The sequence below is a fragment of the Carcharhinus amblyrhynchos genome, chromosome 14 (genome assembly GCF_965287045.1).
Source record: "Carcharhinus amblyrhynchos chromosome 14, sCarAmb.v2.hapA, whole genome shotgun sequence".
NCBI classification, from domain to species: Eukaryota; Metazoa; Chordata; class Chondrichthyes; order Carcharhiniformes; family Carcharhinidae; genus Carcharhinus; species Carcharhinus amblyrhynchos.
The window spans coordinates 57,534,065-57,560,066 of NC_137337.1; the positions used below are offsets into that span (position 1 = coordinate 57,534,065).

Genomic DNA, 26,002 nt, shown 5'->3' on the forward strand with positions numbered 1-26,002 from the left:
AACAAAGAACAACCCAGCACGGGAAACAGGCCCTTCAGCCCAATGAGCCCACGCCGCCGCATCCTCCTACACCTACCCTGCCCTGTGTGTATGTGAGTGGAACCCCTACTTAGCCAGATTCAGGGGAGAATAGTGTCAATTTGGTATATCAATCAGCCTAAGAGCACATCTTTGGGGTGTGGGAGGAAACCGGAGCGCCCGGAGGAAACCCACGCAACCACAGGGAGAATGCGCAAACTCCCACAGACACAGGCTCAAATCCATGTATCTGCACAGCTAGCAGTGCTAGTCACTGAGCTGTTGCGGCGCCCGTCTACTGGTCCAGGATTAAGCACACACACCGACACGAAGTGCTAGGCCACTCCCGGAACCTCCAAGAGCAGCCCACGCACAACCCACCGTGTGCAGGACAGGGTGTTGCTGATCTGGACACCTAGAAACTTGAAGCTCTTGACCATTTCCACTTCATTCCCGTCAATGTAAATGGGGCATATCCTCCACTATGCTTGTTGAAATCAACGACAGTCTCCTTCGTTTTACTGACACTGAGAGAGAGATTGTCGGCGCGCCATTTCACCAGATTGTCCATCTCATCATTGTTCGAGATCCAACCACTATGCTGGCGTCGTCAGCAAGTTGGAGCAGAACTTGGTCTCACAGTCATAAGCGTATAAGGACTTCAGTAAGGAACTGAGGACACAGCTTTGCGGGACACCAGTGTTGAGGATAATTGTGGAGGAGGTGTCATTGGCACACTGGTTGTGTGATCTGCCAGCTCAAAGGTTGGACAAATGATCAACTCTCAAGTCTGCGCCAACAACTGCGTTGCAGAATTGAGACTGCAGAATGTGGGAGGTCAAGGATGCCAGTGTGATCCAGAGTGAACACATCTGCAGTAGGTGCCTGCAACTCGAGGAGCTTCAGTTCAGAGTCATCAAGCTGGAGGCAAAGTTGCAGACACTGTGGCACATCAGGAAGTGGGGGGAATGTTACCTAGACACTTTAGGTTAGGTTCTTCAGATTTATAAGGTGGAAATGCCAGCGTTGGACTGGGATGGGCACAGTAAGTCATCTCACAACATCAGATTCAAGTCCAACAGGTTTATTTGCAACCACAGGCTTTCAGAGCACTGCTCCTTCATTAGCTAATTGAAGGTAGGTTCACAAACATGTCATATATAGGCAAAGACACAACTGCAAGATAATTACATATTGGAATGTGAATCTTCCAATCTGTAATTATCTTTCAATTGTGTCTTTGCCTATATATGCCATGTTTGTGAACCTACCTCCACTCACCTGAAGGAGAAGCGCTCTGAAAGCTTGTGATTCCACTTAAACCTGTTCGGAGTTTAACTGGGTGGTATTGAGACTTCTTACTGTCTTCAAATTTAGTCAGCCATTGGGACAGGAGAGTGTGATTCAGATGGGGCAAGTAAGGGGATCAAAAAGGTAGAAATGAGAGATGACTCAGCCTTTGCAATTATCCAACAGATTCAAAGTGTTTGTCACCTGCACGTAAGAAAGTGGAGGGAGCAGGGTGGATGAGTGAACTAGCACTGATATACAAGAAACGAAGGTAGTGGTAGTAGAGGACAGTGTAGTCAGGGGGAGAGCAAGTGTCCAAAAGCTTGTTCCCTACCCAGTGTCAGAGCTCTGGATATCTGCTCTGGGCTGGAGAGAAACGAAGTTGGAGGGGGAGAATCCAGTGGTCTTGTCCACATAGGTATCAGTGATGCAGGGAAATCTAAGACAGAAGTCCTGCTTAATGAGTATGAGCAGCCAGGGCCTATATTAAAAAGCAGAACCTCAAAGTTAATAATCCTTGGGTTATTACCTGAGCCACAGCAAATTTACAGAGAATGAATAAAGTAAGAGATTTAAATGTACACTTGAAAGACTGGCAAGGGAAAAATTGGGTTTTGGTCCCTTGGGCACTGGCACTAGTACTGGGAAAGTCGAACAGTCTCCACCTGAACCGCACTGGTACAAGTGTTCTGGCAGGTCAGAAATTAGGGCAGCAGAGAGGGCTTTAATCTCAATAGCGAGAGTGAAAGATCAGGGTTAGGAGTCATAGAGATGGAAACAGGCCCTTTGGCCCAACTTGCCCATGCTGCCCAGTTTTAACCATTAATCTAGTCTTGTATTGGCCCATATACCTCTATACTAATCTTATTCATGTAACTGTCTAAATGCTTTTAAAAGACAAAATTATACCCATCTCTACTACTACTTCTGGCAGCTCATTCCAAACACACAACTCTGGGTGTGAGAAAATTGTCCTTCTGGACCCTTTTGTATCTCTCCCCTCTCACCTTAATTTTTTGCCCTCTAGTTTGAGACTCCTTTGGGAAAAGATGTTGACTATCTACCTTAGCTATGCCCCTCATTATTTTATAGGCCTCTATAAGATCACCCCTAAGCCTCTTATGCTCCAAGGGAAAAAAAATTCCCAGTCTATCCAGCCTCTCCTTATAGGTCAGAAATTAGGGCAGCAGAGAGGGCTTTAAGTTCTCATGAGGAGATAAAGAGTTTATAAAACAACTTAGATAGGTTAAGTGACCGGGCAAAAGTGTGACAGATGGAATATAATATGCAAATAATATGTACTTGTCCACTTTGGCAGGAAGAAAAATAGTGCATGATTTGAATGGAGACCGTGGAACACTGCGGTACAGCGGGTTCTGGGTATCCTGTCACATGAATCAAAGGATTAAATGCAGGTGCAGGAAGAGACTGGAGATTCAAACTGAATGTTTATTGCAAGAGGAATCAAATGTAGCCTTATTTAGATTGTAAGAAGAGTTTAAGTGTACAGTTTTAATCTCCTTACTTAAAGGAAATAACTGTTAAAGGTTCACTCGACTGATTCCTGGGATGAAGGGATTATCTTGAGGAAATGTTGCGCAGGTTGGGCCAATATCTATTAGAGTTTAGAAGAACGAGACAAGATCTTATTGAAACATACAAGATCTTTGTGGGTGAGTCAAAAACAAGTGGACATAGTTTAAAACTTTGGGGTGGGGCGGGGTGGTTGGGAACAATCCGTTCAGCTATGATCATACCAAAATGCAGAACAGGCTCTAGGGGTTTACTCCTTCCTTAATTTTTGTGTTCATTCTGAATTGCCTCATGAAGATGGTGAGCTGCCACAGTCCATGTCACAAAGAAGCGCACACAGGTCCGTTAGTTCGGAAGCACTAGATTTTAACTCAGTGACAATACAGGAACAATATAGTTCCAATTTAGGGTGGTGCATTATTTGGAAGGGTAACTGTAGGCGGTGGTGTTCCAATGAGGCTACTGTCCTTACCCTTCTAGGTGGCAAACATCATGGATTTCGGAGCCTCTGCCAAAAACAATTTTGGTGAATTATGGCAGCGCATCCTGTAGATGGTTTGCATAGAAGCCACAATGCAGAGGGAATAACTGTTTAAGATGATGAATGGGGTGTCAATCAAGCGAGCTTCTTCAGTATTGTTGGAATTGCACCACCCAGGCAAGTGAATACTTCTATATTTTAAGGAAATACAAACCAAGTTTCTGTAATGTGGCCTCATGGATTAACCCTCCAAGTTGCTATGGGACCTTTAATGCAGTTATGATGTTTAACAACTAATTTAGCCTCTGCCTTTTAATTCTCTTCTTGTTTGCTGGAATGGCAAGAGATGGCAGGGTCATTTCCTAAAAATGATGGAAGATTTTTTTGTACTCCAAGGGAAGGCTATACCCTGCACTGTTAAAATATAAACTCTAGTGCATTCAAAACATATGTAGTATGTTTTGTGAGAACATTTTTTCTAATCCTATTACTTCTGAAAAACTCAACTTAAGAATCACAATACAGTTCAAAATAAACTGACATTAATCACCAAGTATATTTTACACTTCAAACTCCAGGTCAGATCCCAGACTGAAACATCCAAATCTACAGAAGTGCAATAATGTTCAGTAGAATCAGAAAAATAGAAATACATAGAACACAAATAGAGATATTCTCCACATGTATTGTGGTTTTGTTATTAAAGAGTACCTTTCAATTTTCAGCATCTCACGCTCTCCCTGCAAGCTGCTAGGGGATGAAACTGCAGCAAATCCTTCCAGTCCAGCCCAAAATGGCTCAGAAACAGTTCCCACAGGGTATGTGGAGGATAGCGATTGGTTCAAAGGCGTGGAGGTGAAACATATCTTTGGCTTAGACTGCAGCCTCTCAGCACTGACTGGAGTTGGGTTAATCCTTCTCGATGGTTTTGGTTTACTAAAATAAAAATTTAAATGATAATTTTGAGCCACAAATACAAACAAATCAGGAGAAGTAGGTTACTTAACCTTTGGAGCCTGTTCCACCATTCAATAAGATTGTAGCTGTAGCCTCATCTCCACATTCCCACCTGCTTCCCAATAACCTTTCATCTTCTTGCTTACCAACATGTGGAGATGCCGGCATTGGACTGGGGTGGGCACAGTAAGAAGTCTCATAATATCAGGTTAAAGTCCAACAGGTTTATTTGGAATCATGAGCTTTCAGAGCGCTGCTCCTTCCTCAGGTTTATCAAGAATACACCTATCTCTGCCTTAAAAATATTCAAAGACTCTATTTCTACCATCTTCTAAGGAAGAGAATTCGAAAGACTCTCCAATCTCAGAAGATTTCTCATCTCTGCCTGAAATGGGCATTTTTTTTTTATATACCATGCACAATTCTCCCACAAATAGAAACAACCTCTTCATATCCAGTTTGTCAAGATCTCTCAGGATCTTCTATGTTTAAATCAAGTCGCTTTTTAATCTTCTAAACTCCAGCAGATATAAGCCTAGCCTGTGAAACCTTTCCTCATTAGATAACTAGCCCATTTCAGTTTAAGCTTGTAAACCTTCTTTGAGCTGCTTCTAATGCACATACAACTGAGACTCCTTAAATAAGCAGACCAATACTGTGCAGAGTGCTCCAGATGGGGTCTCACCAATGCTGTGTATAACTGAAGCATAACCTCCCTACTTTTGAATTCAATTCCCCTCACAATAAACAATAACATTCTATTAGCTTTCCTAATTACTTGCTATACCTGCATACTAACCTTTTGCAATTCATGTACTAGGAAACCCAGATCCCTCTGCATCTCATCCCTCAACTTTTAGATAGTTTCTTTTCGTTCTTCCCACCAAAATGGAGAATTTCACATTTATCTACATTATACCCCATTCACCAATTCACTTAACCTATCTATATATTTTTATGGTCTCATTATGTCTTCTCAACTTGCTTCCCTAACTACCTTCATATCTTACAGACAACATTCCACACCACCATTACCATCCCTGGATATGTCCTGTCCCACCAGCAGGAAAGACCCAGCAGAAGTGGTGGCAGCACTGTGGTATATAGTCGGGAGGGAGTTGTCCTGGAAGTCCTCAACATTGAAGTCTCATGACTTTAGGTTAAACATGGGCAAAGAAATCTCTTACTGGTTACCACATTCTGCCTCCTTCGGCTGATGAATTAGTTGAAGAATAGTTGGAGGAAGCACTGAGGGTGGCAAGGACGCAAGATGGGTGGGGGATTTCAATGTCCACAACAACAACGGCTTGGCAGCACTACTGATCGAGTCCAAAACGACATGACTGCTAGACTGGGGCTGCAGCAGGTGGTGAAAGAACCAACAAGAAAGAAAAACATACTTGACCTCAATCCTTATCAATCTGTTGGCAGCAGATGCATCTCTCCATGGCAGTATCAATAAGAGTGAACACTACACAGTCCTTGTGGAGCCATCATGATATGTGGCACTACCACTGTACTAAATGGGACTGATTTCAAACAAATCTAGCAACTCAAGACTGGGCATCCATGAGACGCTGTGGGCCATCAACAGCAGCAGAACTGTACTCTAGTACAATTTTCAATCTCAGGACATGGCCTATCCCCAATTCAATCATTACCATCAAGCCAGGGGATCAACCCCAGTTCAATGGAGCATGCAGGATGGCATGCCAGGAATTTAAGGATGTGACCAGTAGAGTAGACAAGGGCAAACCAGTATCCAGACTTCAAAAGGCTTTTGACAAGGCCCCACACAAGAGATTAGTGAACATTGGAGGTAATGTGCTGACGTGGATAGAGAACTGATTGGCAGGCAGGAAGCAGAGACTGGTAATAAACAGGTCCTTTTCAGAGTGGCATGCAGTGACTATTGGGGTACTGCAACGTTCAGTGTGTGGGGATCCCAGATGTTTACATTATACATTAATGATTTGGACGAAGGAATTGAATGCAATACCTCCAAATTTGCAAATGATACTAAGCTGGGTGGCAGTGTGTGCTGTGAGGAGGATGCTAAAAGGCCGCAGGGTGACTTGGACAGGCTGAATGAGTGAGCAAATACAATACAACTTGGATGAATGTGAGGTTATCCACTTTGGTGGCAAAAACAGAAAGGAAGATTATCTGAATGATAGCAATTTAAGAAAAGGGCAAGTGCAATGTGACCTGGGTGTCATGATGGAATGTTGCTGAAGCTTGGCATGCAGGTACAGCAGATGGTGAGGAAAACTAATGGCATGCTGGCCTTCATAGCAAGAGGATTTGAGTATAGCAGTAGGAATGTCTTGCGCAGTTAAAAAGGGCCTTGGTGAGGTCACACTTTGAGTAGAGTATTGTGTTCAGTTTTGATCTCCTTAGTACGAGGAAGGACATTCTTGCAATTGAGAGTGCCCAACGAAGTTTCAGCAGACTGATCCCTGAATGGCAGGACTGACATATGAAGAAGTACTGCACTTACTGGGCTTGTACTTATTGGAATTTAGAAGAATAACAGGGGATCTCATAGAAACATATAAAGTGTCAACAAAACGAAGGAGATTGTCATTGACTTCAGGAAGTGTAGTGGAGGCATGCCACTATCTACATCAATGGGGACAAAATAAAATGGTCTACAGCTTCAAGGTTTTAGGTGTCCAGATCACCAACAACCTGTCCTGGTCCCTCTACGCGGATGGTACAGTTCAGAAAGCCCAACCAATGCCTCTACCTTCCCAGGAGACTAAGATAATTTGGCATGTCTGCTACAACTCTCGCCAACTTTGAGATGCACTATAAAAAACATTTATTCTAGTTATATCACACTTGGTATGGCTACTGCTCTATCCAAGACTGCCAGAAATTACAAAGGGTTATGAATGAAGCCCAGTCCATCATTCAAACTAGCTTCCCATCCATTGACACTATCTACACTTCCTGGTGCCTCAAAAAAGTAACCAGCATAATCAAGGACCCAACACACCCCACACATACTCTCTTCCATCTTCTTCTATCAGGAAAACGATACCAAAATTCTGAGGTCACAAAGCAACCAACTCAAAACAGCTTCTTCCCTCCTGCCAGGCTTCTGAATGGACCTGCCTTGCATTAAGTTGATCTTTCCCTACAGCCTAGCTGTGCTGCAACACTACATTCTGCACTCTCTCCTTTCCTTACCTACGTACAGTATGTTTTGTCTGTATAGCACACAAGAAACAATACTTTTCACTGTATATTAACACGACACAATAATAAATTCTGATGGTTCACCTAGATGTGGGAAGAATGTTCCTGATGCTGGGAAAGTTCAGAACTAGGGGTCACAATCTAAGAATAAGAGGTAAGCCATTCAGGACTGAGATGAGGAAGAACTTCTTCACTCAAAGGTGTAAACCAGTAGAATTCTCTACCACAGAAAACTGTTGGGGCCAGTTTATAAAATAGGTTCAAGAGGGAACTGGACATGGCCCTTGCGCCTAAAGGGGTGCAGGGATAAGGACAGAAAGTGGAGTAGAGTACAGAGAGTGCATGATCAGCCATGATCATATTGAATGGTGGTGCAGGCTTCAAGAGCTGAATGGCCTACTCCTGCATCTATTTTCTATGTTTCTAAATCCATCAGAATCTGGGAACTTCTCAGACCATAACTCCAACAATTTGCTTAATATTCCTTCTCTCGTTATTGTAATTTTCCCAAGTTCCTCCCTCCCTTCTGATTCCTGGTTTATGGCCATTTCTGGAATGTACTTGTTTTCTCTATAGTAAAGATCAATGCAAAATATTGCTTCAATTCATCTGCCATCCCCTTATTTTCCATTACTAATTCCCCACATCACTTTCTATCAGACAGACACACACTTTATTAACTCTTTCCTTTTTAAATCTCCATAGAAACTCTGTCTTTATTTTTCTACTTAGCTTTCTCTTAAACTAATAAATTAATTATCATGCAGAAAAGATTCATACAGTAGAACAAGAACAAGACTTGAATTTTTGGAGGACATTACATATCCTCAGGCAGCCTGAACTATTTTACAGCCAAGTGTCTTTGAAATATAGACACTTGTAAGATGCAATGCAATAATGAACTAGTGGAGCTCCTGAAAAAGAACAGAATGGTGCTTGATGTAGCCAAACCCTTCACTGATAGAATTGACTATTGGAGAAATTAAAATTAAAACCGAAGAAGAAAGTTAGAAAAGAAAGCATAAGGGAAGGAAATCTAGCAATTTAAAGATGAGTTGATGACCAACAAGCAGCAGTAACTTCTTCAGAAGCAAATAAAGTTTCTGTTGCAAGAGATGTTTCAAAATTGAGTTACAAGGGAAACTAGAGAGGTGCACATATGGCCTGGCAGCCACAGGATTGAGATCAGCAGCAGAACTGATTCACCAAGAAATGTTTACTGACACTCCAAAAGTTACCCAACACCCCTATCTATGTAACTGACCAACAGCAGTAGCAAAAAAATTGTGCAGAGGTGGAGTAGATCAGATTGGTCCTTTCAGCAAACAGGCTGTAAAAATTCCTGTGTCACATACACGAGAAGCAAGGACTTATTGTGGAAGTGAAATATTAAAACCCTCCAGCACATAAATCATTTCTTTTTTGGAACACAATAAAAATGGACATAAAAGATTAACTGATTTTCTTCTGTCTTTCATGCAGTATTCCTTCTAAAAAAAAAGCCCTTTCTGCTGCTTCCTGCTGCAGCTGCCTTATAGAACTAAAAACAGTTTAACCTGCTAGAAAAAAAACTTCAAGAGATGGGAGAATGTTTGTAAGTGATTGAGAATAGAAATGAAGAGTGATTGTTTATGTAATGAAAATAGTAATAAAACAGGAATTTCATACACAACAGCATTCACACATGCACCTTGGCTCAAAGAACAAACAAAACATTTCAAACTGTGTTGGAAAAAGTAACCAGAGAGCCTGAGATCTTAAAATATCTCTGATTTTGATGTCAATACATGAACTGTACTTAAAGTAATTTCCTTTGACTTTTGAATCTATGACAAATCACCAGCATATCTTTAACTGTCCCAACGGAAGAGATTAAAACAAATGATTGTCATTAAACTATTTCATGGGTATTACACCAACATGATAGGTGTTCCTTTCTGCTTTGATGGGTTGTGGCGTGAATGATCAGGAAAGTGTACCCAAATGCTTTAGCAGTAGAAGGCAGGCCAATATCTGGTGGAGAGGAACAAAAACTTTAAATTCTTCAAATGTTTGGCAACAACAAAATGGCAAATAAACTAAATTAACACTCCATTGCAGCAACTGCTTTAATGGTAGTCATTTTAAATGTAAAAAAGGCAAGATCCCATGCGTAACTGAAGTAAATTGGACTTGGATGAACCAATAGCTTCCCGGGACAAAAATCAACTAACGGGCTGAAAGCAATTAATCCTTTCACATTTTTACCTTTCAGTTTATGTTATTGAGGTATGCAGAATTTGATCAGGCTACGCTAAGAGACTTTATATGCTTTTAATCAGCACAATTCGCAAAGGAAAATCAAGTGAATTGACAAAGAAAAATGATAAAACGTGCAAATGTTTAAAACAATAGTATAAAGGAATAAATAGATACGGGATGTTTGATTAAAGAGGATCTCACGTGTTAATAAAGATTGTCAGAAGATAGGCTAGGAATATAACATTAATACAAAAATCACAATTATGTGCCGAATGTAGGAAAGGTTTTTATTGATTCAGATCCAGAAGGAAGTGGAAACGATTGATAGAAAACAACTGGATTGCAAATTATCTATGAAACAAACGAGGGAAATCAAATGGAAATATTGGTTGATGTGATATACAAAGGTTCAGATTTGTGTATTATGACAGCAGGCATTCCAATCAGAGATATTATTTCACAATTCATTCCTATGATAGTGGCAAAATCGCCACCTCCTGTTAGTGTAACAAATATTTAGAATCATAGAAAAACTATAGCACAAACAGGCCCTTCAGCCCACAAGTTGCACTGATCTTATCTCTACCTACTAGGCTTACCTATAACCCTCAATCCTATTAAGTCCCATGCACTCATCCAGAAGTCTCTTACAAGACCCTAACAAATTTGCCTCCACCACCACCGACGGCAGCTGATTCCACTCACCCACCACCCTCAGTGAAAAACATATCCCTGACATCTCCTCTGTAGCTACTCCCCAGCACTTAAACTGTGTCCTCTTGTGGCAGCCATTTCAGCCCTGGGGAAAAGCCTCAGAGTCCACCTGATCAATATCTCTTATCAGGTCCCCTCTCATTCTTCGTCTGTCTCAGGAGAAAAGACCAAGCTCTCTCAACCTATCCTCATAAGGCATACCATCCAATCCAGGCAACATCCTTGTAAATCTCCTCTGCACCCTTTCAATGGCTTCCTTTCTGTAATGAGGCAACCAGAACTGAGCACAGTACTCCAAGTGGGGTCTAACCAGGGTCTTATACAGCTGCAGCATTATCTCCCGACTCCTAAACTCAATTCCTCGGTTGATGACCATTTGCCTTCTTAACCACATCCTCTACCCGTGAAGCCAATTTGAGAGTCCTATGAATCCGGACCCCAAGATCCTTCTGATCTTCCATCCTGCTAAGTGCCTTACCCTTAATATTATATTCCTTCATCCCATTTGACCTGCCAAAATGTACCACTACGCATTTATCTGGGTTGAAGTCTATCTGCTGCTTCTCCGCCCAGTCTTGCATCCTATGTCACGCTGCAACTTCTGACATCCCTCCCCAGACTATCCACCACACCTCCCACCTTCATCAGCAAACTTACCAACCCATCCCTCCACTTCCTCATCCAGGTCATTTATAAACATCACAAACAGCAAGGGTCCCAGGACAGATCCCTGAGGCATTCCACTGGTGACTGACCTCCATGCAGAAAAAGACCCATCTACAACCACTCTCTGCCTTCTGCAGGCAAGCCAGTTCTGGGTCCACAAAGCAATGTCCCCTTGGATCCCATGCCTCCTCACTTTCTCAATAAGCCTTGCATGGGAGACCTTATCGAACACCTTGCTGAAATCCATATAAACCACATCCACCGCTCTTCCTTCGTCATTGTGTTTTTTTTCCTCCCACCACCCTCTGTGTAAAAAAAACTTGCCTCATACATCTCTTTTAAACCTTGCCCCTTAAACTTATGCCCCCTAGTAATTGACTCTTCCACCCTGGGAAAAAGCTTAACATAGTCACATTTTCAAAAAACTCAACCAGGCTCATGAGACACGATCTGCCTTTAACAAAGCTGTGCTGACTACTTTTGATCATACTGTACTTCTCTAAATGTTCATAAATCCTGTCTCTCAGGAACATTTCCATCAACTTACCAACCACTGAGGTTAGACTCACCGGTCAATAATTTCCTGGGCGATCTCTATTCCCTTTCTTGAATATAGGAACCACATCCGCAATCCTCTAATCCTCTGGAACCTGTCCAGTCTCCATCGATGACGCAAAGATAATCGCCAGAGGCTCTGCAATCTCTTCCCTCGCCTCCCACAGTAACCTGGGGTACATCCCATCCAGTCCCAGCAACTTATCTATCTTGATGCTATTCAAAAGCTCCAACACATCCTTTTTCTTAATATCCTCACGCTCAAGCTTTTCTGTCCACTGCAAGCCTGCAACCACCAAGATCTTTTTCCATCGTGAATACCGAAGTAAAGTATTCATTCAGCACCTCTGCTATTTCTTCTGGTTCGACACAAACTTTCCCACCATCACATTTAATAGGTCCTATTCCTTCGCATCTCATCCTTTTACTCTTCACATTGTAGAACACCTTAGGGTTTTCCTTAATCTTACCTGCCAAGGCCTTCTCATGACCCCTTCTGGCTCTCCTAATTTCCTTAAGTTCCTTCCTACAAGCCATATACTCCTCTAGATCCCTAACATTGCCTCGCTCCCTGAACTTTTTGTACGCTTGTCTTTTCTTTTTGACTAGATTCATTACAACTTTCATGCACCACGGTTCCTGTAACCTACCTTAACCTCCCTGTCTCATCGGAACATTGTCGTGCAGAGCTCCAGACAAACATTCCTTGAAAATCTACCACCTTACTTTGGTACATTTCCCCAAGAATACCTCCTTCCAATTTATGTCTCTAATTTCCTGCCTAATGGCTTCATATTTCCCCTTACTCCAGATAAACACTTTGCCTGATCCTGTCCCTCACCATTGCTAGTGTAAAGGAGATAGAGTTACAATCACTATCCCCAAAATGCTCTCCCACTGAGATCTGACACCTGTCCAGTTTCATTATCCAATACCAGATCGAATACAGTCTCTCCTCTTGTAGGCTTATCCACATACTGTGTCAGGAAACCCTCCCGAACACACCTAACAAACTCCTCCCCATCCAAACCCCTTACCCTAGAGATATTCCAATCGATATTTGGGAAATTAAAGTCTCCTTCAGGACAACTCTTATTATTGCATCTTTCCGGGACCTGTTTCTCTATCTGCTCCTCAACAACCCTGTTACTATTGGGCGGCCTATAGAAAACACCCAGTAAAGTTATTGACCCCTTCCTGTTCTGAATTTTCACCCATAGAGACTCCATAGACAATCCCTCCATGGCGTCCACCTTCTCTACAGCCACGACACTATCCCTGATCAACAGTGCCAGACCCCCACCTTTTTTGCCTCTCTCCCTGTCCCTCCTGAAACATTTAAAGTGAACTCGACTGACGTTAGAATGCAGACATGGTGTCTGTGAACAGATTAGAGGAAATGAATCTCCAGATTCCTCCTGCCATTCAAAGAAGTGGTGCCCAACAACATGGCTACATTTTGCTGCAGAGCTCATTAGCATGAAGCTTCATCTGGGATGAAGAATCCCCTAACTTCAATATACTGCATAATTGATGGAATTCAAAGAAAGCTAATGTTTGGAGAGGAAGAAATATTTATATTTACAGTGGTGTTAAAATATTGAACTGTTTTAAGGTGCTTCACGGCAGCTAACAAAATAGGATGCTGAGCCGCATATATTAGGCCAGAAAGTGAAAAGGTTTTAACGAGTGCCTTAATAGTAGTAAAGAAGTGTAGGGGTTTAAGGAGGAATTCTAGATCTTAGGATCTCAGTGGTTGAAGGTATGGCTTCCAATTGTGCAGATATGCTATTCCAGGATGTGCATGAGGCCGTAATTGGAGGAGCACAAGATGGCTACAGGACCTGGAGATCACAGAGATAGGAAGGTATAAAGTCATGGAGGAATTTGTAAACAAGGATGAGTGTTTTAAAACAAAACTGAGGTATTGCTTAACCAGGAACCAACAGGTGAACATATCAGTAATGGGTGAACAGGATTTGGTGCAAGACAGGATATGGACAGGAGAGCTTTGGATGCACTTAACTTTATGAAAGGAGAAGATGGAGACCAGACAGGAATGCATTGGAAGAGTCAATTTTAGAGAAAGGGACTCATCCACGCTCTTTCTTGAATGTTAAATTTATATCTTATTGCACCAGCATTTCTCAGACACAATATTATAATGCAACAGCAGAAAAACACAAGACTATAAGTAACAGGTCATACAGCTCCGTCAAGCATTCAATATCAAATTACAAATTCCATTTTCTTATCCTATCTCCATATACCTCCTGATTCCCTTGGTATCCAAACATCTATTGATCGCCATTTTGAATATGCTCAACTAAGTTTTGCACACAGTTCTGAGTTAGAAAATTGCAAAGATTAAGACCTTCTGACTGAAATCATTTTTCATCTTGGTTCCTTATCCTGAGACTACATACCTTCATTCAAAGGGAACACGCTCTTAGCACCTATACTGTTGAACCCTCTTAAGAATTTTCTGTTCAATTTTCTAAACTGGACAATGTCGGGCTACTCTAATCTCTCAGCATAAGACAGCCCCTTCATCTCAGGAATCAATCTCATGAACCTTTGTTACAAAACCTATCAAGTATATTTTCCTTAGCTGAAGAGGCCAAAATTGTACGCAGTACTGTCGGCATGATTTGAAGGAAGCCCTGTAAAATTGCCGCAATTCTTCCTTACTCAAACTATAATCCCCTTGTAATAAATGCTAATGAATCACTTGCCTATCTTTGGTGTGTTAGCTTTTCATAATTCTTGTACAAGCACACCCAATTTGGTTAAATCACAACATTTGGTCTCACCTTAAAAAAGCTGCTCTTTCATTAATCCCACTGAATTGATTATTTTCACGTCTTCCCACTGTGCTCCAACTGCCACTTTCTTGCCCATCACTATAATCTCAGAAGTCTTTTTATGTCCTCACAACTTTCCTTCCCATCTAGCCTTGTATCATCAGTTAACTTAGACATGTTACACTCATTCAGAGTGGTGAAGAAGGCATTCACCATGCTTGGCTTCATCAGACAGAACACTGAATACAGGAGTTGGAACGTCTTGTTCAAGTTGTACGAGACATTGGTAAGGCCACACTTGGAGTACTGTGTAAAGTTCTGGTCACCCTATTATAGAAAGGATATTATTAAACTAGAAAGAGTGCAGGAAAGATTTACTAGGATGCTACCGGACTTGATTGTTTGAGTTACAAGGAGAGGCTGGACTGACCAGGACTTTTTCCTCTGGGGCATAGAAGGCTGAGGGGTGATCTTATAGAGGTCTATAAAATAATGAGGGGCACAGATCAGCTTGATAGTCAATATCTTTTCCCAAAGGTAGGGGAGTCTAAAACTAGCGGGCTAGGTTTAAGGTGAGAAAGGAGAGATACAAAAGGATATAGATCAGTTGGGATGAGCTTAGGGGTTTAAAAAAAGAGCAACGTGCAGAAGTTGGGCCGAAGGGCCTGTTTTCATGCTGTAAGCATCTATGATTCACTCTTCATCTATATCACTGATAGACTGTAAATAACAGAGGCCCAAGTACTGATCTTTGTAGCAATCCACAAGGCAGATGCTGCCATCCTGAGAATAACCAGTTTCTTCCTACTCTTTTTGCAATCCAAGAGCTCTAATTTATGTGCAATAATGTATTATGGTACATCACTGAATACTTTCTGAAAATAAAATTACACTGCATCCACGGGTTCCCTCTCATCTACCCTGCTTGTTACACCCATTTTCCAAATGTCCTGCTACCATGTCCTTAATAATTCCAGCATCTTCCCTGTGACTGATGGCAAGCTAACTGGTCTATAATTTCCCAGTTTCTTTTAAACAACCTGGTTATATTTGCTACCTTCCATTCCATGAAGACCGTCATAGAATCTAGAGGATTCTGGAGAATAGCCAATTTTGTTCCCTTGTAATCCAGGTAATTACAGGTCAGTGAGCCTTACATCAATGGTAAGGAAATAATTGGAGAGGGTTCTTTGAGACAGCATTTACTCCCACTTGGAAATAAGTGGATGTATTAGCAAGAGGCAACATGGTTTTGTGAAGGGGAGGCTGTGTCTCACTTGATCGTGTTTTGAGGAAGTGACAAAGATGATTGATGAGTGTAGGGCCGTGGATGTTGTCTACATGGACTTCAGTAAGGCCTTTGACAAGGTCCCTCATGGCAGACTTGTGCAGAAGGCAAAGTCGCATGGGATCAGAAGTAAACTGGCAAAATAGATACAGAACTGGCTCAGTCATTGAAAACTGAGGGTAGCAGTAGAAGGGTGATTTTCTGAATGGAGGTTGTGACAAGTTGCGTCCCTCAGGGATCAGTGCTGGAACCTTTGCTGTTTGTAACATATGTAAATAAGTTGAAGGGAAATGTAACTGCTTTGATTAGTAAGCTTGCAGACAACATAAGCGGATAGCGATGAGGGCCATCAGAAGATACAGCAGGATATAGATCAGGCTTGAGCACAGAAATGGCAGATGGGGCTTAATCCGGACAAATGTGAGGTAATGCATTTTGGAAAGTCTAATACAGATAGGAAATATATAATAAATGGCAGAACCCTTAAGTGTATTGATAGGCAAAGGGATCTGTGTGTACAGGTACACAGGTCACTGAAAGTGGTAACGCAGGTGGGGAAGGTAGTCAAAAAGGCATACGGCATGCTTGCCTTCATCAGCCGGGCGCACTGAATTTAAAACCTGGCATGTCACGTTGCAGCTTTATAGAACCTCAGTTAGGCTGCAGTTGAAATGTAGTGTTCAATTCTGGTTGCCACACTACCAGAAGGATGTGGAAGCTTTGGAGAGGGTGCAGAAAAGATTTACCATGCCAGGAGCTGCCTGTTCAGTCAGGCAGCACAGTCGGTGAAGGATTGGAGAGCTGAAGGACCTGTTCATGTGCTGTAATTTTCTTTGTTCTTTGGATTCTGGAAGATCAAATCAGGGCATCCATTATCTCCACAAACAACTCTTAAAATCAAAGGATGTAGGTCAGGGGCTATGACAGTTTTTAGTTCCATTAACTTCGCCAATGCTTTTTCTTCACTTTTAATCCTTTTAATTTCCTCAGTCTCATTGGACTCTTGATTCTCCACCATTCTGATTATGCTTTGTTTTTTTCTATGAAGATAGACACAAAGTATCCATTTAACAACTAAAATTTCCTTATTGCCATTAATTATGAGGTTTAAGATTATATTTTGAGACCCTCTTTAAATTTAGGGTAAATTAAGGGGTCACGTGATCTGAGGTAGAGTTTGCCTAACAGTAAGTTTGGGTTGTTTAATTGTTAGAGATCAAATGAAGATTCAGATTGCTTTAGTCAGAGGAAGTGCAAGATATTTGTGCTTGTAGACAATGACAGCAGTTTCTAAGTCTACAATGAGTGGTCTGAGAACATCATTGTAGGCATTGAGCTGTAAACAATAATGCTGTAAACTATTGATTTATTTCTAAGAAGGAAGGGAGTTGGGATCAAGGTTAGTATTTCCACTTAGATAAAAGCTTAGTGTTCCCTGTTGCCACATGAAGAGGGTAGGGAGCCATTTTTGAGATTAAATTACAGACTTTTGTCTAAACTCAAATATCAAAGATGGAACACAGTTTGCAGTTTTGTTTTATCTGGTTGGTAGTCATCTGAAAGGTTGAGAGAACATGAGATAGACAAAACCAGACCTGCACCTTAAGCAGAGAAAGTGCTGGCTGAGACTTGTACCTTAAGCAAAGAAAATACTGACTTATCGTTCACCACTCAGAACACGTGTTCAGATTGAAAGTGTGAGTGTGTGATGATTTAAAGGAGGGCTGGAAGATTTGCCTAGCTTGCAACTAAACAAAGAGATCTACATCACAACTTTCACAGTGAGGCAATTCTGGGATTGGAAGTTACCCAGTTGGTTAAATTAAAAGGAAGCAAGCCATCAGAAACTGAAAATACTCTGTTTCTGTATTTCCTGCGAGTTCATTCATATTCTATGCTCTCCCTCTATTAATTTTTAAAACCCTCCCAATTCCCAAGCTTACCAATATTGTTCGCAATATTACAAACCTAATCTTTTAAGCTAATATTCTTCTATATTTGGGCTACTCAAGGACAATTAGGGATGCGCACAAAATGCTGGCTCTGCCAGCCCTTGCCAGCAGCACTTGCGTCCTACAAAATAAATTTTTAAAATTCCAGTAGCGCTATTATTCCCAAGGGAATATATATTAGTTGAGGATTATGCTCACCATGCTTCTCTACTATCAAAACTTTTAATCTAATTTCCCAATCTGGCTCAGTCAACTTGCCTCTAACTTCCAAAATTAGTTTTGTTAAACTTAAAATTCTTGTTTCAGACACACTACAATTCCATTATATTATGATCACTCTTCCTTAGAGGATCCATTACTACAAAATTACTGAACGCTGTCTCATTTCTCAGAATCTGAAATAGGCTATTCCTTAATTGGTTCTGAAACACATTGATATAGTGAACTGTTTTTCTAATACATTCCATGATCTCATTCTCTAAGCTATTTCTCCCAATTTGCTTTAATCACCCTATATGAAGAGCAAGCCTGCCACAATTATATTACCTTTGTTACATGCTGCACTTATTTGCTGATTTATACCCTGGCCCACACTATGTTAGTGAACGGAGACCCATAAAGTACTCTCAAGCATTTTCTGCCCAGTTATTTCTTAGCTCCACCTACACCAATGCTACATTTTGATCTTACGGGCTAGGCTTTTATCCCATCCGTTATCAGGGCTACTCAGCCTGCTCCTTCCAATTTTGTATATCCTTTCTATTTTGTGGAACATGTAGTTTGCAACTTTGGTCACCCAACAGCCATGTCTGTAAGATGCCAGGGACCTAGGTTCAATTCTGGCCTTGGACGGCTGTCTGTGTAGAGTTTGCACATTCTGCCCATGTTTGTATGGGTTTCCTCTGGGTGTTCCGATTTCCTCCCACAGTCCAAAGATCTGCCGGTTAGGTGGACTGGCCATGTTAAATTGCCCCTTAGCGTCAGGGGGATTAGCAGGATAAATATGTGGGGTTACAGTGATAGGGCCTGGGTAGGATTGTTGTCAGTGTAGGCGCGACAGGCCAAATGGCCTCCTCCTGCACTCAGGAATTCTATGATTCTAAAAGGTTTTCTCAATCGTGCTAATTCATCCATCTTGTTATGAATCCTTTGTACATTCAAATATAGAACTTTTAGTTTTAAAACCGGGTTTTAGTCAATAATGCCCCAGTCCTTTCCAGAGAAAAAAAACATAGATTTCATTCAAATTGCTACTCTGCTTGACAGAGTTACTTTTCCCTTCAGACTTAGATATTTGCCCTTCTGGAACTCTCGCCCAACGAGTCTGTATCAATCCAGCATCTAACCCAGGCTGTATCCCTGTAACCCAGCACATTTATCATAGCTAATCCCCCTAACCTATTAGGAAACTATGGGGCAATTTAGCATAGCCAATCTACCTAACTTGCACATCTTTGGACTGTGGGAGGATGTGCAAACTCCAAATGAACAATTACCCAAGGCCAGAATTGAACCCAGATCCCTGGTGCTGTGATGCAGCAGCACTAACCAATGTGCCACCCATAGTTACAAATCTTAATTTTACCCTAGCTCTTCAAATGCTCAACTTAGTTTGACCCATGTTGTTGGTTTTACATAGGCAGGTCAACAGGATCCTTCTTGTCCTTCTCCAAATTCCTTCCCAGCTGTGTGAGATGTCTTAACCCGAGCACTTTGCAAAGACTCCTGGTCACAGTTGCAGTGAACGGTATTTAACACCACAACTGCCCACCCACCCCAGCAAGTCCTCTACAAATGCCATGCTCCGTTTTCTACTTCACTTCAGTATCTTCCTCTATACAGTAATGATCAACTTGCGTGTACCTATGGCCGCACAGCACAAGTGTTTGGACTATGTTCATGGCTTTGGAGCTGAATTTGAACACAACTTTCTTTCAGAAGGGGGATTACCACCCACTGAAATACAATTAAAGAATAAACAAACATGACATTCAACTTTATGTTTAAATTATGAAAATCATATTCAAGACAAATAAACTGGATTAGACAATCAAAACAGATTTCATTTCATTACAGATCTTTAGCCAGGCAAAGCTAAAACAACAGAAAGCACACTTCAAATTTCCTAACACCATCTAACCTAAACCAATATGGACTTATAGACTCACACAGGTCTTATCAGCAGGCTTTTGCCTCTTGTCACCGTGTACTCAGAAGAATTCATATTGCTCTGTCTGGGCAAGGAGCTATCGACTTTGCACAGAAAACCTGAAAGTTGAAGTTCCACAGGACTTTTTAAAAATACAATGGAATCTAGCTGACAGGGAACTGAGCCTTTCATGAGTCAGGCTATTAATGCTAAATTTGAAGCACCAGTATTTTAGTGACTCACTTCAGAATAAAGCAAGAAGTCTCATCACACAGAATGTGAAGAAGCTCCCCCATTAAATATGCAATAGGAAAAGTTCAAATTAAAATGTTAATCAGAATTCATGCATGGATTCTTATTTTGTCATTTCAAATAGTTCCTACAAAGAACAAAAACAATTACTGCACTGGACCTTCGACCCTTCAAGCCTGCGCCAACCATGCTGCCCAACTTGACTAAAACCTTCCAGGGACCATATCCCTCTATTCCCATCCTATTCATGTGCCCGTCAAGACGCAAGTCTTGTAAGTTGATTGTAAGTAAGTCAACTTGTGACTTACTTACAATCAACAGTAACTAAGCACAAGTCAAATGTAAAAAGCCATGATCTACAATAGAGTGGTACAGCTGGGAAATTCACCTGTTCAAATTTTAACTTCAGTCTAAAAGTGAGTGTTTTATACCATCAAGTAAAGGACAATTTTCACAAAGTCAACCACGGAAAGTTAAGGTTACAATTTACACCTGAAAATTAGGCACACTTAAAATGGAAGGTTTGTATTTAAAAGCATCTTTTACAAAATTAAAACATCTCAAAGCTCTTTACAGCTAACTTGTGCAAAATAAGATCTTGCAACGATGATCAGATTTTGTGTTTCAAAAAGTGTTATTGGTTGAGGTATACACATTGGCCAAGATATCACATAAAGCAGGGTTGTGTAACTTCTTACATTCATCCAAGGGGGCAAGTGAGTTCAACGTTTAATGTCTAATGAAAACTAGCATCTCCAGCAACGTATCACACTGGACTGTCAGACTTCTGACTCAGAGGTGAAAGTGCTGCCATTGAAACACAGATAAAGACACTGAAGAATTCCAACTGTGAACATTTACTGAACTGGGAATTAATCCATTAATACATATTCACATTACCTTGCCAAAGTTATTGTACCCACTGGTGGAAATTCCTCTAGATTATTTAACTGAGGAGCAGGCTGAGCCACATTATCAAACTCTGTCCTCCTCTTAATTCCACTCCACGTCGCATCATCCTCCTCAGCTGAGCTCTTTGGTGAATCCTTGGCAACCTGCCGGCCACCAATTAATATGTTCTTCTTCTTGGCACGCCGCTGGGGTTGGCTTTCAGGGCCTTGGATGATGAATTGCCCAAGATTGGCCCTCTGAGTTGACCGTCGCTCACCATAGCGTGGCACCATGGTATAGCTAAACTCAGGCAAGTCCAAATTGCTGAAGTCGTTGTTTGACTTTGAACAGGAGGAGCCATTGGGTGATGGAGACTGAAAGAAACTGCTCGAGTTAAAGGAACTGTCTGGCGTGCCTGAGAATAACTGAGCACGAATCCCTTTTGGCATCTCTGTGTTACTGCATCTTTTTTCTGTCTGGCTATTCTCATTCCAGTCCCGATGGTACTGGGCAGATTTTAGTCCTTTGGTAGAGGATGTCTTTGCAGGAGTCGATGGACCATTTGGAATGAGTTGATTTGTCTGCTCTCTTAAAAAATTTAAGAGGAAGGGAACAAAGTCTCTCCGCTGAGGATTGTAAGGCAGAAGTTTGTCATTAACTTCACCATTCTGTAAATGGAAGACAAACAAACAAACTCTGCAAGTGTGACTACACAAGTAAACACATCTTTGGACTTTCATTTCATTATTAAAAGGTGTAATCAAACATTATTCTGCAGCACATTCACCTTCGCCTCTACACCGCAAACTTCTGGGGCATTGCAGCAAAAGGATTTATACTGGAATGAACTGTAAGTGGGGAGCCACGGGGCTGAGTTGCAGGCATAGTAGAGAGAGAGGAGTGAGGAGTAACTGGTGCTGGAGGATTGGGGTTTCAGAGTAAGGATGAGGTTGGTGATGTGGCTGACAGGGTGTTTGTAGGAGCAATATGAAGATATGATGGGGAGGATATGCAGACGGCATTTTGTGGGTCAGCACTGGGTTATGGGGTGAATGATGCTTTCAGAGGGATGGGGGGCACCCTGCAAGGGGGGGGAGGAAGTGGGGGGGGGGGAGGAGTGGTGGTGGGCAGGAGCAGGACGGGCGGGGGGGAGGGTGGGAGTGGGGGTGGGATAGGTCGCCCTGGGTGGGGTGGGATAGGTCGCCCTGGGTGGGGGTGGGGGTGGGGGTGGGGGCGGGGGCTGAGGGCTGATGGGTTGCCCTGGGCGGGGGCGGGGGCTGAGCTTAGGGGTACAGACTGGGATAGGCTGTTGGAAGTCAAGGCCACATTAGGCATGTGGGAGTCTTTCAAGGGAAAACTGCGATGGGTGCAGGAAAGGCATGTACCGGTTAGGAGGAAGGATGGGAAAGGTAGGATTAGAGAGCTGTGGATTACCAGAGATATAGAAGACCTGGTTAGGAAGAAACGAGAGGCGTATGTCAGGTCTAAGCAGCTGGGAACGGAGAGAGCATTGGAGGGATACAGAGAGAGTAGGAGGGATTTCAAAAGGGGAGTTAGGAGAGCAAAAAGGGGGCAGGTAGGATTAAGGAGAATCCAAAGGCGTTTTACTCCTTTCTTAGGAGCAAAAGGGTGGCTAGGGGCAAAATTGGTCCTCTCAGGGACAGACAAGGGGAATTGTGCTTACAGGCTGAGGGAATGGGGGAGATCCTGAACGAATACTTTGCGTCAGTATTCACGAAGGAGAAGGGCTTGATGTCTGGTACTGTCAGCGAGGGAGCAGTAGACCAATTGAAAGATCTATCGATTACGAGGGAAGAAGTGTTAGGGCTTTTAGTTGGCATTAAAACCAATAAATCTCCGGGGCCCGATGGCATTTATCCTAGGCTGCTTAGGGAGGCGAGAGATGAGATTGCTGGGCCTCTGATGCAAATCTTTGTCTCTTCTTTGGACACAGGTGAGGTCCCAGAGGACTGGAGGATAGCGAACGTGGTACCGTTGATTAAAAAGGGTAGGAGGGATAACCCGGGTAACTATAGGCCGGTGAGTTTAACGTCAGTGGTAGGCAAATTGATGGAGAGGATTCTTAGGGATAGGATGTATGAGCACTTAGAGCGTTGCGATCTTATTACGGATACGCAGCACGGCTTCGTAAAGGGGAAGTCTTGCCTTACGAATCTGGTAGAATTTTTTGAAGAGGTGACAAAAGTGGTTGACAAAGGACAAGCCGTTGATGTCGTCTATATGGATTTCAGTAAGGCGTTTGACAAAATCCCTCATGGTAGGTTGGTACAGAAGATTAAAGCTCATGGGATATGTGGTCAGGTATCTAGATGGGTAGAGAACTGGCTTACAAAGAGGAGTCAGAGAGTAGTAGTGGAGGGGTCCTTTTCTAGCTGGAGATCTGTCACTAGTGGTGTGCCGCAGGGCTCAGTACTGGGACCTCTTCTCTTTGTAGCGTATGTAAATGATTTGGAAGAGGGAGTAGGTGGTGTGATCAGCAAATTTGCTGATGACACCAAGACGACTGGATTGGTGGCAGTGTCTGGCAATACAACAGGATATTGATAGGCTGGTATATTGGGCAGATACATGGCCAATGGAGTTTAATCCGGATAAATGTGAGGTGATGCATTTTGGCCGGAATAATGTAGGGGGGAGTTATATGATAAAGGGTAAGCCCATAAGGAATACAGAATTGCAGCGAGACCTGGGGGTGCAAGTGCACAAGTCTTTGAAGGTGGCAGTGCAAGTGGAGAGTGTGGTGAAGAAAGCCTACGGTATGTTGGCCTTCATAGGATGGGGTATAGAATATAAGAGCTGGAGTCTAATGTTGCAATTGTACAGGACGTTGGTTAGGCCACATTTAGAGTACTGCATCCAGTTCTGGTCGCCTTCCTACCGGAAGGACGTGGAGACTCTGGAGAGAGTGCAGAGGAGGTTTACCAGGATGTTGCCTGGTATGGAAGGACTGGGGTATGAGGAAAGATTGAATAAATTGGGGCTCTTTTCCCTTGAAAGACGCTGAGGGGGGATCTAATAGAGGTATATAAGATTATGAAGGGTATAGATAAACAGAGGTAAGCTATCTCCTATGATAGAGACACACAGGACAAGGGGCCATGGGCTTAAGGTGAGGGGGGAAGAGGTATAACACAGATATTAGAGGGAGGTTTTTCACACAGAGGGTAGTTGGGGTATGGAATGCTCTGCCAAGTAAGGTGGTGGAGGCAAACACGCTAGAGTTGTTTAAGAGTAACTTAGACAGGCACATGAGTGGGTTGGAGATGGGTGGATATAGGAGATTGTTTAAATAAGCATTGGGGCGTCCCTGGTAAGGTAAATGAATATGGTACAATAATAATGTTTTTTTTTCCTTTTCATTCACAGGTTTTAAGTCGGTCCACCTTGTGTCCAACGAGGGCATACATGCGATGGGTCATACTTGGGCTGCTCTTGGTTGTTTGAGATTGGCCTAGTGCTTCATGTCATTAGTGTGTGCCTAAACTGGACCAGATACTGGGCAAGACAACAGCTCAGTGACTATCGCTGATTGCTGTGCAGACACATGGATTTGGGCCAGTGTCTGTGGGAGTTTGCGCATTCTCCCTGTGCTTGCGTGGGTTTTCTCCGAGTGCTCCGGTTTCCTCCCACGCCCCAAAGATGTGCTATTAGGCTGACTAGCAGTAATAAATTGTCCCTAAATTAGTTTCCTTCAATGTGGATGGCCATAAAACATTAGATAAGGGTCATGGGTGGAGGGGGGGACTGGTGGCGTTAAGATGGTGGCGTGGGCTCGTTGGGCCGAAGGGCCTGTTTCCCTGGCTGTTTTTGTTCTTGATAGGTCGCCAGGGGCGATAGGTCGCCAGGGGTGGGGGTGGGATTGATAGGTCGCCTGGGGGTGGGGGTTCGGGGGGCGGAAGGAGGGGTGGGGGAGGGAGGGGTGGGGGCGGAAGGAGGGGTGGGGGAGGGAGGGGTGAGGGGGAGGGAGGGGTGAGGGGGAGGGAGGGGTGAGGGAGGGGGGGGGTGAGGGGTGGGGGAGGGGGGGGGTGAGGGGTGGGGGAGGGGGGGGTGAGGGGTGGGGGTGAGGGGTGGGGGAGGGGGGGGTGAGGGGTGGGGGAGGGGGGGGTGAGGGGTGAGGGGTGGGGGAGGGAGGGGTGAGGGGTGGGGGAGGGGGGGTGAGGGGTGGGGGAGGGGGGGGTGAGGGGTGGGGGAGGGGGGGGTGAGGGGAGGGGGGGGTGAGGGGTGGGGGAGGGGGGGGTGAGGGGTGGGGGAGGGGGGGGTGAGGGGTGGGGGAGGGGTGAGGGGTGGGTGAGGGGTGGGGGAGGGGGGGGTGAGGGGTGGGGGGTGGAGGGTGAGGGGTGGGGGGTGGAGGGTGAGGGGTGAGGGGTGGAGGGCGAGGGGTAGGGTGGGCTGGGGGGTGGGGGGCGAGGGGTAGGGTGGGCTGTGGGGTGGGGGGGGTGAGGGGTTGGGGGGTAGTGAGGGGTGGGGGGGGGGGTGGGCTGTGGGGTGGGGGGTGTGGTGTGGGGGGTGTGGGGTAGGGTGGGCTGGGGGGTGGGGGGTAGGGTGGGCTGGGGGCTGGGGGGTGGGGGGGGAGGGGTAGGGTGGGCTGGGGGGTGGGGGAAGTGATAGCTCGCCATGGGTGGGTTGTCGCCGGCTCAAACTGCGCCTAACGGGCCGGGCTGAGCTGAGCTGGAAAGACCTCGGGTTTCATTTCTTTCCCGGCCTCACGCGAATTCCCGCTCACAGCTGCATGTCCCTATTTACCTGCGCCGGCCGCCACTCTCTTTGGAGCCAGTTCAGCGCCTGAGCCGCGGACACCTCCTCCCTCAGCAACAAATCCAACACCGCCGCCATCACCCAGCCCAGACACTCTGCGCAGCCGTCCTGACCTCATCCTGACCCCAACAACGGCGGCGGCGGGAAATTCAAACCGTAACCGGCGCCGGATCAGCACCCCCCCCTCCATTCCTCACACCCCCCGCTCCCCCTCCATTCCTCCTCCCTCCC

The 26,002-nt window shown here is 43.8% G+C and overlaps 1 protein-coding gene across 2 annotated transcripts in view; it reads right to left on the minus strand.

Moving 5' to 3' along the window:
• The window catches only part of cdan1 (codanin 1), a 135,527-nt gene extending 109,678 nt beyond the window's left edge, over positions 1-25,849 (minus strand). For both annotated transcript variants that reach the window (XR_013888572.1, XM_080202936.1), the window contains exons 1-3: positions 25,760-25,849; positions 21,005-21,663; positions 4,034-4,258 (exon numbers count right to left, since the gene is read on the minus strand). Coding sequence is in view for 1 of the 2 variants with exons in the window: in XM_080202936.1 (XP_080059062.1) it covers positions 4,034-4,258; positions 21,005-21,663; positions 25,760-25,849 (974 nt within the window). In the remaining variant the exon portion in view is untranslated. The remainder of the gene's footprint in view (positions 1-4,033; positions 4,259-21,004; positions 21,664-25,759) is intronic.
• Between the last annotated feature and the right edge of the window lie 153 nt (positions 25,850-26,002).